At 37.4% G+C, this 12,437-nt stretch overlaps 1 protein-coding gene across 2 annotated transcripts in view; it reads left to right on the forward strand.

The window, feature by feature from the left end:
- The first annotated feature begins 10,808 nt into the window (after positions 1–10,808).
- DNAJC24 (DnaJ heat shock protein family (Hsp40) member C24) overlaps positions 10,809–12,437 on the forward strand; it is a 28,630-nt gene continuing 27,001 nt past the window's right edge. Inside the window, exon 1 of one of the 2 annotated variants that reach the window (XM_079309445.1) lies at positions 10,809–11,009. In XM_079309445.1, the coding sequence (XP_079165571.1) occupies positions 10,902–11,009 (108 nt within the window). In that variant the 5' untranslated portion in view covers positions 10,809–10,901. The remainder of the gene's footprint in view (positions 11,010–12,437) is intronic. The other variant, XM_079309444.1, reaches the window with a different exon arrangement.

Below are 12,437 nucleotides of genomic sequence, written 5' to 3' on the forward strand. Positions count from 1 at the left end.
TTTAATAAAAAATCCAGAATATGGCCCCTTTAAAAATAACTATAAATTACTTTCATACACATGGGGATCACTATATTAATATACACATCTTATTAAATAAAATCAGCAATTGCAAAGACTTCAAGGTGTTGGAAAAAGCTTTTCAGAAAACAGCTATTAAATAAAAAATAAAAGAGCCCTTTGAATTCTGTTTGAGGTCACAAATCAAGGGATAGAATGATAACTCTAATCATCAAGCTTTTTCTCAATTTACAACAACTTGCTCCCTCAAAACAGAAGACACTAACAACAAAAAGCTTTTGATGAGGACATCTAAGTTTTGATAAGGACATCTTATCTTTAATCACTTTTATGGTACATTGCAAAATCCAATTGCTCTCTTGGATTTCCCTGACAGACAGAATCAATCCATTTCAGATTAATTATGGAGAATCACATTTCTCTTTACACAAGGGGTCAACTTGTTAGCTATTACCTACCTATTGTTAAACCTTAAAAATTCGGGCTGATTCACTGTAATTTTGTCTTCCAGGAATGTTTGATTGGAATCAATAGGGTTTTAAAAGCTATACACCCTCACAAACTTCTAGGTCAAGAAATCTTAATAAAAAATTAGAATATCAACTGAATCATTACAAGGTGACTGAGCTGCAGCACCCTTGATTAAAAGCAAGAGCTTTGATTACCTTGGCTGACCTGGGGGAACACTTTCAGCTCTGTCTCAGATGGTGATAGAAGAGAGGAATTGTCTGTGCTGCTTGATTTGGATCTGTCTGTACATCTGATGCTCCATCTCAGCTCTGAACTGATTTTGTTTGATGTGAGAGCAATGCTGGAGCCTTGACCTTCTTGGTGCCATCTCTGAATGTTGTGTGCAAATAGGAGTTGTTTAGAGCTTTGCTTCCCTTCAATATTTTAACAGCTTTTTTCACAAATGGGAACATTTCACAAAACAAAAATATTATAAATGTAGTTAAAATTTGATCCTTTTGGTCTGGTCATTCAACTACTGTAAATTAGTATTAATTGACTGTACAGAGTTCAGAAAAGCCTACAACCTCTGAATTAAAGCTGCAAAATGCCTTATGAAACTGTGCTAATTCCATCCTGATTCTTGTTTCTGCAAACATTATTTCAGATTTCATCTCAGCTAATCTTTGCAGAAGCTGGGATCAGAAGGGCAATGCACAAAGTGCTGTAGGACAGGATTATGCTGAAGTACAGCAGGTATTTCAGCTATGCTGCACTAGCACATAGCCTGTGTTAGCCTTCCTCATACAAAATCAACATTCAATTATCTCATAAGCTCAAAATATATTTGCATAAAAACATTAAAAATAATGAGAACAAAAGCCTCCAGCTTTGAATTTAGGGTTTCTATTAAATGACACAAAAGTACTTTACACCATAGGCCAAAAGTCTAGATGTAATATTGACCCACATGAAGATCAAGCAATCCAAGTTTATCTTTGGAAGATCCAAATCAGCACAAGTGTAACTGTGCCAAGAGCAGTATTAAAGATCAAGATGAAGCAGGAAAGAAATTGGATGAAATCAAACCCTCATTGTCCTTTTATATTCAAGGAAATCCTAAGTATCAGAATATTAAAAACAATTAAACTTCAGTTTATTCATGGCGAAAACACGAAGGTGTTTATGTAATTATTACAGAAGGAATTCTACTTTCAGTTAGTTCTACATTCTGAAATTCAAAATTTCTATTCTGCTCCTCTTGGGCAACAATTTTCTCATTATTCATTGTTGTCTAACTAAAGCAGCTCTCCATATTTCTCTCTACATAGAGATCAACAGTACAGCAAAAATAACAAAACAAATATCCCATGCAGCTTTCTAAGGCATAAATCTGCACCTGACTAATATTCTTCTTTGCTGAGTTAAAAATGCAGTGACTCTAGCAGAGGGTGGCTCAGTAACAGTGATCCAGGTCAGAGTCATCCCACAGTTTGGGATGTGAATCCAACAGCAGGATAATGACAGTTGCCAAGGATTTGTGCTTGCTACCAGTGCTGCCTGTCAAATTGTCTCTTTTTCTCATGCAGAAGCCATGGAATTTTTTTATGGATAGCAATTACTTGTGATATACAATGAAGTTACATCAGATGTAACAAACACCCTTTAGCCCTTCATTATTTGGTGGTCTCTTAGTTATTTCTAGTCATCCATTTTCACCTAAATTATTTATTTATACTGCATATCTGACAAGGATGTATTCTTTGCTTTATTTTATTTCAGTACTCATTCAAAAGATACAGTGATTTATTTCAATGTTCTCCTAATTCAATTTACCTTTTTTTTTTTATTTTTTGTAAGCACTGTGTGAACAGCAAAGGCATTTTGTTTATCAAAGGATCAGATCTTAACTATGATGGAAGGATTAACCAAGTCTTATATTTATCCATAATTTCTTTACATTTTTATTTTTCTTCAGCACTGCATTTGCATTTACAACTACATGCATGTGTGCTCCAGATAACCATATTAGTATATCTTCTTATTGATGATGAGCACAGGATGTTTCATATATTATGGTCCTGAAACATTTTCTTCTACAGGCCTGCATTAACATCATCATAAGCTTTGTGACAATTCTAAATATCATTTTATGATTCAAAAAAACCTGCAAAGTATTCTATTTACACTATTAAAACTGAAAGTCTAAGAGTCTATCAAATATAATGTTTGGAAAACTGCCCTCATAATAACTCACCCAGCAAAGGACAGCTTTAAACACAGAATCTGCATCATTCTGAGAAGGACCTTCTTCAACAAACCAAACTGACTTCAACTCATACAGCAGCAGAAAAGAAGATATTGTTATTTTTCTTTTATTTAAAAATAAAATCACCAAATCACCAGATCTTCCACTTTTCTCCTAATACTCTTCCAATTACAGGCTATCATGGAACAACAATCCATTCTAAATGAGTGCACGCTGAGTAATAACCTAATAAGTACAGGCTGTCTGTGAAACTCATGTCCCACCACATTTATTGGGAATCTTGCCAAAGGCTTGAATGAAAATTTTCTCTGAGTTGATGAATAGAAAGAAACTGTTTCTGCTTTCTCTGTCATTTCTCCACTGAAGCCCTGGCATCCCACAGATCTCTGGCTAGGGAAGTTTTTCTACAGAATGCTTAAAGAAAGAAAAGAGATCAGACTGCTCAGGGAGGCAAGTGGTGCTCAGTGCAGAAGAAAAATGTTTGAACAGTTCTTGGTTATGGCAATAATCTGAGATCATTTGCTATCTCTTCTTAATTAACCAAGAAACTACACAGCACTAAATGAATCTCTTCTGTCTCCTCCCAGAGCCAGAAGAATGGAACTTTCAGTGCCTGGAAGAGGCATAAACTCCTTTTTGCCCGAGGAACAAAGCTGCCATACTATAAAAAAAGAGATTAGGGCAAAAAAATGAGAACATAACCATCCTTGAACAAAATAATTCTCTCAAGGAAACCCACCATTGAGGTATCACAGCAGAGTCAGACTGGCAGGGTAACAAAGCAAAAAAAAAAAAAGCTGTATAAGTTTGAAGTGCCACTTACACTTGCACAGTTGAAATGCAAGGCTGCCATCTGCTCCCAGGCTCCTCTGTGAGATGGGAAAAAAGGGCAGCAGCCCCAGGGAAGTGGGATGGCTGCAAGGGACAGACTCATCCTGCTCCTGCTCCCGGGATCTGCCCTGCCACAGCTCCATCCCTGCTCCTGCCCAGTTTGACCAAAAAGGAACAACTGGTATCTAGAGAGGGAGAAATGCAAGAAGACAATATTTTTTAGATTCCAGGATGACTCAATCAACTGCAATTGGCTCCAGAATGAAGGATTTGTACTTTTCCAAGCTAAAATTTTAAATTAAGGTTAAAGTTTAATATCAGTATATCTGGAGGGGTTTGAGTTATTTTTTCCCTTTTCTTGAGTGAAACTGAAGGTACATCAAACAGAAAAAGTATAAAATTATATTAAATGTTATACATCTCTTCATACTTATTCTGAGGCTGACACTAATAAAATATTTACTCAATTACATTTTTACAAACTCAACATCTTTGACAAATGACAGGAGTGAAAGTTGCCATGACTTCACTCATACTTTTTTTGCTAATGTAGGCTGTGCATCCATGTGGCACAAAGACATTTGCAAAGTTTAGAGCTCATCACTTTTTTGTGATGATGCACATGCCATATGGCATTTTTCCTGAGCACTTATTAGACTTCTGTGGTTGGCCATAAAATGAAAGCACAAGCTTTTTTGTTAATTGTTAAGATTGACAGTTAAATATTGATTAAAAAAAAACCTAACTAACCTTGTGTCATTGTTTTCTCTCCAGCTTTTGAGAACATGGTGAGATTCAGACAGTTTTGTTTGGAATCTCTCTGTACTTTGCACATTTCTCTCTTCAGGATTAGCAAAATTAGAAACTGAACAGGAAATCTGCAAGCTATAAGTAGAGAAATTGCACTGTTTGGAGATTGAGATTAATCTGACAATATATACAATTATCTATACAATCAAATCAGAAACACCTGAAACCAAGCCACACAAATTTTTAGTACTTTAGTCTTTAAAAGAATTCACATAATACAAATATGTTAATCAAAAGTATGATAAATTATAAACTGTGCCTTTAAAGAAAAAAAAGCAAAAAGCTGATTACCTCTTCAACCTTTTCTTCAACCAACTTGTGGCAACATATCCAATAATTTTGGAAAACCTCAATTAAAATACAATGAATAATCTAAATATCAGAATTAAATATTTAATTTTATAATTACCTTTCTCAAGAAGCTGGCTTTAACATAAACTGTGAAATGCTGCCAATCTGTTATGTTTGCAAGCTTTATCCACACCACAGTCTTGCTCCCTTGCCTCTGTGTATATTGCACCTTGCATTAGCAAGTAGCAAAAGTGACATTAAACAGAGCAATTTCTGATAAGGGTATTCAAAAATCTGAGTATTTGGCTTAAACACATCAAAATAAAGATCAAGGTGTATCAAAAAAGGAGTCTTTTCATCACAGGAATTTTTTAAAAGGAGAAATATGACACAGCATGTCTCTACACCCATGGTTAGCTGCATGTGACTGTGCAGAATGTGAGAACATGCACAAGAGGGAGAAGAAAGTTTCTGTTGGAAACACCCATGTGCAAAGCACGATTGTAATGCAATGTTGAAAGAGTGGATGGATGTTAAACTGCTCTCTGTTCTATGACAGATATGAGGAAAGGAAACCAATATGGTACTCTGCTTTCATAGTGCAGAAGGATAGAGAACAATGTGTATCACAGAGTTCCTTCATTGTTAATGAATTCTACTGAGTCTACATGACAAAATCAGGATTGGAATTACAAAATCTGAAAAGAGTAACTACAGTGTGTACTGGCATAGAGCTGGGGGAAAAAAATGATTTTTATGTATGTAAAATCTAAACTTGAAGAGTTGGACCTTGACTTCAGGCAGAATAAATAAGACCCCTTGCAATGATCATGAGCAGGAAGGGCATGGTGGTAGGTTTTCTCTACACTAGTGCTGTTTCTTGTTACCCTTCATTCCAGCACTGGTCACTACCAGAAATAGAAAGATAAGTACATGTTTAACCCTGGCTTTATGCTCATAGAAGAAACCACATTAACGGTTGTGAAGTTTTCTTTTCCACCATAGAAAACACTCCAACCCTATTCTTTCTTATGAACATTGGAAGATAAAATATAATAATAAAGTGAGTTTTTGAATGCAATTTGTTAAAATTGTCAAGTTTGCAAAAAATCAAGTGTTGAAATTCAAGATAAAAATACAGACTTGCACTTCAAATGCATGAACTCTTATAGACTTAGCAACATAATTATTTATTTCTATGGTTCATCCAACTTGCTCACTTCTCTGAGCCAGAACTTGCAGGGAAATGAAGAAAAAAAAAAAAGAATTGTCTCATGGGAAAGGTCTGCCATCACAGATAAATGGTATAGCATTCTCATTTTTGTCTCTGAAGACTAAAGTGATATTGAATAACTCAACTCAACCAAATTTTCTCAGGAAAAACACAAACACTGGCCACACTGCCTAGACACTTGATTTGGAGAATCTGTGACCATTTTTTACAGTTTTTCCACTAACTGTAAATTAAGGAGATGCATTATAAAAATAAGTGATGTAAATTATTTGTGTTGCATATCCCAAAGCACAAACAATGTGCAAATGCTTCTGGCAAAAAGTTGGAGAGGAATAGGTAGAAACCCAGGGTAAATTTGGCAGGCTAAAAAAGAGAGGTAAATAATTTGTCCCAGGGCACAAGAGTAAAAGCCACTCTGCTCAGTGTTATAAAAGCAAGGAAAGGTAAAAGTATCTTTGTAGTTCCCTCATTTAATGCATGCCTGGATTAGACTGATTGACACTGTGCTTTAAAGACAAAAACTAAGTAATGAAATCTTTCAAATTATCATATTTGACTGAATTTCCATCCGTGGATTTTACTCCACCTGCAGCGCCCTAGACAAGGTAATAATTTATGATAATTATATGAAAATATACAATTAATATTCATCACCTCTCATTTCTCATCACTTTAGATGATCAGTAATGCAGAGTAAAAATGCTGTCAGATTTCTAATTGCTTTGTAATGGGCCTGAAATAGGGAAATCGTTCAAGACAAACAATCTGTCACTTGTCTGTTACCTTAACTATCTATCACTTAAAAAAACCCTCATTAAATACATTGCTAATGAACGACAAAAGACTGTACTCAGTGTGCCCAGATGTACCTTTTTAAACAATATTGTAAATTGCTTCAATAATTCCCAAGACGTTTTCAATCACTTCTGTGGGAATTTAATGGAAAACATATATTTTCTGTGCATGTTACATCTCATTTGTTCACATCATTATGACATTTAGTCTATCATATGCACATCTCCTGGGAGATAAAACTTTTTCTTTTTACTGTTGACAAATCTAATCCAATTAAAACAAAATCTGGAAGAACTCAATATTCAGATATCTGACCCCTTTCTCTCAAAAAAAAAAAAAAAAAAAAAAAAAAGAAAAGGAAAAAAAACCATAAAAATTTTTAACAAAAACCTATCTCTTCCAAGGGTTTTTGATGTCTAGATTAAAAAAGAAGTCCAACACTGTTCAAAGTTGAACAAATTGTTCTATCTCAATTGTTTCCAAGAAACAAAATTCAAAAAGTTCACTTTTACAATTTTTTTGAGTCAGCTGTGTACTACAGCTCTGACAGAAAAAATCAATTTAAATTATTTTTCTCACTGTAATGAAAACAGCACACCAGAAGTATCAGTGAGACCCCATAATGAAATCTTGCACTATTATTTGCCTCATTAATTAATTACTGATGTTAACTGTCACATTAAAGCATTGAAAAACTGAAGACAACAACTGCAAAAATTATTTAAGACAAAAAATTCATCTTTGCATGACTCAAACATCCTCAAGCTCTTAAATTTATCAAAACCCAATCATTATTCAGTGCTTATTTATGATGCTGAAAGAAAAAATAAAAGCTTTACTAGTCTTACCAAGACTTTGCAAAACACCATCCAGAAGTAAAAATGTAGTTAATAGTGAGAAAGTCTGGATGTTTCAGCTGATCCATCATTTGTACTCATCTTTTATTGCAGTAACAAAAGCACACACAGTACCCAGTTAAGTCTCTAAATAATTCTCCTGTAATTCTATGACAACACAGCCCAATGGTATGGGAAAGAAAATCATCTCCTAAAAAGTTAAATATTCTCACAAAAATGTCTGAAACCACCAACTTACATCTAAAGTATCTCAAACAAGAGGAGGAAGCTTTTTACCATATTCAGGTGTCCAGTGAAATGCATGGCACCTGTGCACATTTATATCATTTAAGATAATTAAGCAACTTTTTTTTTTTTTTTTTTTTTTTTGCCTTCAGATGGGAAAAAAAAGGCAACAAAGCTCTGGCACTTTTTATTTTTTTAGAGATGTACAATTGCTTACAATCTCTCAAAAAGCTGTGGGTTTAAAATACTGTGTGAGCTGATATCAATCCTGAAAAAAAACCTCAATATGCAACCCTTAGGAATTTCTGGCATAAAGGATAACCAATGGATATTGCATCCAGTCTTTAGGGGGACATTAAACATTTTTGGTGAAAGCACTGACCAATCACACAGAAATAATTTGCCCGCAGTAATGTTTAAAGAATTTTATAACTCGATTTGCCTAAGATTCCAAAAGCTAAAATCTGCAAGTCTACAGCATCCACCTAAGTTTTCTTTTGTTTTTCTTTTTTGAGGGGCGTGGGAATTTTTGTTTGGTTGGTTGTTGTTGTTGTTTGGTTTTGGGAGTTTTTTGTTTTTCTTTTCTTTTGGTAATGGTTGTGGGGTTTTATTTGTGTTGTTTCATATTTTTGAGGGCGCGATGGGGGTGTAAAAGGTTTTGTGTTTTCTTGTTTATTTCTAACGAGGAGACGCTTTTACATTAAAAACCTGCTTCCAGAGCTTAATTTTTTTCACCCAGAGGACGTTTTTCCTTTAGCACGGGACACCAAGCGCGGCTCCGCTCACAAGGCCGCAGCCCGCGGGGCCGGGCAATGCGGGGCGCAGTCCCCGCGGGCGGAGCGGCGGCGGAGCCCGGGGAAGGGGACGGGCGGGCTCGGGGGAAGGGGACGGGCGGCGCTGCCTTCCCGCACCGCGGCCCCGGCAGAGCAGCGCGGCCCGGGCGGAGAGCGGCACCGGGGGCGAGCCGCGGTCGCCATGGCGACGCGTCGGGCCCGGCTAGGCCGCACTTCCTGCCGGTGCCGCAACACTACTGCCCGGCTGGAAACAGCGCCGCCGCCCCGGCTGAGCTGAAGGGCATGGAACGCCGCGGGGGGACAGGGGGGTGTTTCCCGCCGGACGCGTTAGGCGTGGCGCTGGCATGGACGGCGCGGGGCAGGTGGGTGCGCGCGGCTGCGGGAGCGCTGAGGGGATGGCGGAGAGCTGAGGGGGAGCTGAGGGGATGGCGGAGAGCTGAGGGGCTCCGAGGGGCACCGGCGGGGCGGGGAGCTGCGGGGAAGGGCGGCCGGGGGTCTCCCTTGGATGCGGGGGCTCCGCTGTGGGAACGGTGTCGGACATTCGTGGTGCTTTCCCCTGCAGGCTGCTCGTAGCTCTGCCCAGTTTGGGACTCGTGCTTTGCTTCCCCCGGGAAAGAAAGATTGGTTCGGTACGGTAGTCACCAGTGTTACAAATGAGAAACAAAGTCTCGATATTCAGCAAAATTTAGATTGCTTTATTTTATACAGACAGAGCAAGCAGCGCTGGGGTGAACGTGAGGGGTCACCGCCCACTCCACTCCCACTCCAGCTCCCTTTTTATAGGATGGTTTTCCTTGTAGTCATCAATAATTGTTCTTGTTTTGTTATAGTAATTCTGCAAGGTAAGCAGTGGTCAGAGAAACTTCCAAACTTCGTGGAACAGCTCTTGGGATAATTGGTCATGTAACCTTCTGGTCTGGGTAGATAAAAACAGGAGAAGTGAGCAGTCTGATTTCTAGCAGATAGTTTGGGATTGATCACACAAAGGCAGGAAATCCGATTCTGCAAAAAACCTTTCAGACTATGAAAAACCCTAATTTTTTTCTTTTACAAACTTATATACACAATATCCATAACAGGGAGATTTAAACAGAGTGGGTTTAATCATATATTTCCCTTTATCTGGGTCCATGTTCTTTCCTTATTTTAAGTATTCTGGTTTATACAAACTCCAAAACTTCTGTGATTAACACAAATAATTTATCAGTTATCACACCAGGAAGCACTTTCAGCTATAATTCTATGACAACACAGCCCAATGGTATGTGACAGTCTCAAGAAAAACATCTCCTAAAAAGTTAAATATTCTCACAAAAATGTCTGAAACCACCAACTTACATCTAAAGTAAACAAGAGAAGGAAGCTGGTCTGTCTCCACTCCAAGACTGTCATGGCAAATTCTTCACACTCTCCTGTCACTTACATATTCTTTTTTTTTCTAATTTTTTTCTGTTTTTCCCAATTAATTTACAGTCACAGAGCTTTTGCATTTACCAAGCTCTTGCCTACTGACAGTGTTGTTTCTTCTCTGGAAGTTCACAGTAAATCAGCTGCTGTCAGCTTGGATTTCCAGCACACCCAAGAATCTCAAGCATTGCCATTCTGTTGCTGGCAATTAGTTCTTCTATTTATTTATTTTTTCTTTCTGGGTCATTGCTTGGTAAAAGACGGCCAAAATTGAAACCCACTACTAGTTAGGTTTTATTTAGTGACTTGTGCTGACTTTGTATGTTTTGGTTCATTTTTGATGATTTGTTTTTATATGCTCTCCTGCTTTTAGAAAGTCTTACTCATCAGTATGAGGGAGTTCTCATGCTCTGAAAATGTCATTTTCAAAGACACCTTTTCTTGTGTCTTCTTGCACAGATCTGATTCCCAGTTTGAAAAATGTCACATTTTTATGTACCTCATGTTTTCATGTGTTAAGTGTGGTATTGCTTGGAAGTCAAAAGTTTGTTTTAAAGTGTGTCTGTAGAAAAGGTGCATCTGTAACCCTGGGGTGTTTCTAAACAGTTCATTGTACATACAAAATGATTTTTAAAGAAATGTGGGTGGCTTCTGAACAGGGTATGCTGAGGCACTTGGACAGGAAACAGGATTTCCCATTTGACAATCTATGGGATGGAACAGCCACATGAATTTAACATTTTTTACACAATAATTCTCATATAATGGTGTAGAGGTGCTTGAGGGCAACAGTCAATTCTGTGATCCTGTCATTCACCACATCCTTGTGTTCTTGCATTTTCTGTTTCAGGTTGTGATTTCATTTATTTGATTTCCTTACCCAGTGCTAAGGGAGTGATTCCAAAGCCACTCAGGCCATGGCCTCTGAAAGGATAAAGCAGAAGGATTGGTACAAGGTGCTGGGGGCCAAACCATCAGACAGCCCAGCAGAACTGAAACGGAAATACCAAAAACTTGCTTTGTTGGTAAGGATGGATTTGATGTTTAAATAAACCAAAGTCACTTTTAGAAACCAGTAAGGTAATAAATATTTGCAGGGTTTGCTCTGACAGTTTTTAGATCCATGTGATTAGTCAGATGCAAGCCTCAAGTACAAAAAGAGCAGATGCAAAGAACAAAAGGAATATTTTTTTCCTAATAGTCAGTAGTAATGAAATAAAAGAATGAATAGGAGGAAAATATTAATTAATTTTGTTGCAAAGTTTCTGGCTTTTGTGGAGTTGTATTCTTGACCATGCATCAAGACTTCAGGTTCTGTGAATTCCCCTAATTTTTTCTGTACTGCTGCTATTGTGCATCAGAATCTCAGAAATTTACCAGATTATTCTGTGTGGTTCTTGGTTAATCTGTTTTACACCCTCCCTTGAATGCAGGCATTTTGCTCAAAAAGTGCTTTGGCTTGATTTTCTGAGTAAAATGGAGTGTCTTTTTTGATACTGTTGACTCTTTTCAGTTGAATTTGATTGACAGAATTCCCAAGGTAACTAAATTCCTGTTTCTTGAAGGCTGGTAGAGAAGAAGAAAGGTGAGCAGAACTCAATTTTTGTAGGAAAATCTCCCTTTTCTGTCGGAAGCTACTAGCTAGGCTGTCAGTATTGGCAGATGTGAGGTGGTTTGAGGTGTCAAAATGAATGTGGTAAGAAGTTGGGATTTTTAAGTGAGGAGAAGAGAATGCCAGTGTCCAGGAGACTGAGTTTACTTGGTAGAGTTCAAGTAAATTCATGGGTTTGTGGGGGAAAATTGTTAATTTTTAATTCTAACTGCTATAAAAACAGTTTTAAAGTTTGATCATTTCACCAGTATGTTCCAGTTTTACACATCCTGGCATTTGCTAGGCAACCCCTGCTGTACATCTACTCCTCAGTGCCTCCTGTGAACTTATTTCTTTGCCTGAAACTGATTGGTGTACTTAAATTCTACACCTGACAAGATGTTTGTGTGCAGATTCTGGACATAAATCCTGTGGTTCTCAGTGTTAAACTTTGATTATTCCAATAGAGGAGAGGGCTTTGGAAATCAAGTTTCTTAGTTCTATTTTGAGTAGAAATTGTCTTCTTGGACCTCCTAATGGTTTTGTTCTACTGATGATCAAATGTGAATAAAAGATTAATAGAGGTCTGTTTGTTCTTCATGAAGAGTGACAGGGGATGACCATGGTGTAAAATATCTCTTTTGTTCAGACAGGGACATCATTTAAACTGAATTCTGTAATGGAATTAATGTATTTATTTTCCTATGAATTGATGTATAATAATGGAATTAAAATTATAGGTGTTGTTCAGAGCTGTTACAGAAGTGAAACTTACACAGTCCCTTTCTTGTATGAAGTTTTTTTTAAATTGTTACAGAGCTGTACTTTGATGCAAATTCATTATTTTGGGATGTATGAAGTG

Source organism: Erithacus rubecula (assembly GCF_903797595.1).
Source record: "Erithacus rubecula genome assembly, chromosome: 6".
Classification (NCBI taxonomy): Eukaryota; Metazoa; Chordata; class Aves; order Passeriformes; family Muscicapidae; genus Erithacus; species Erithacus rubecula.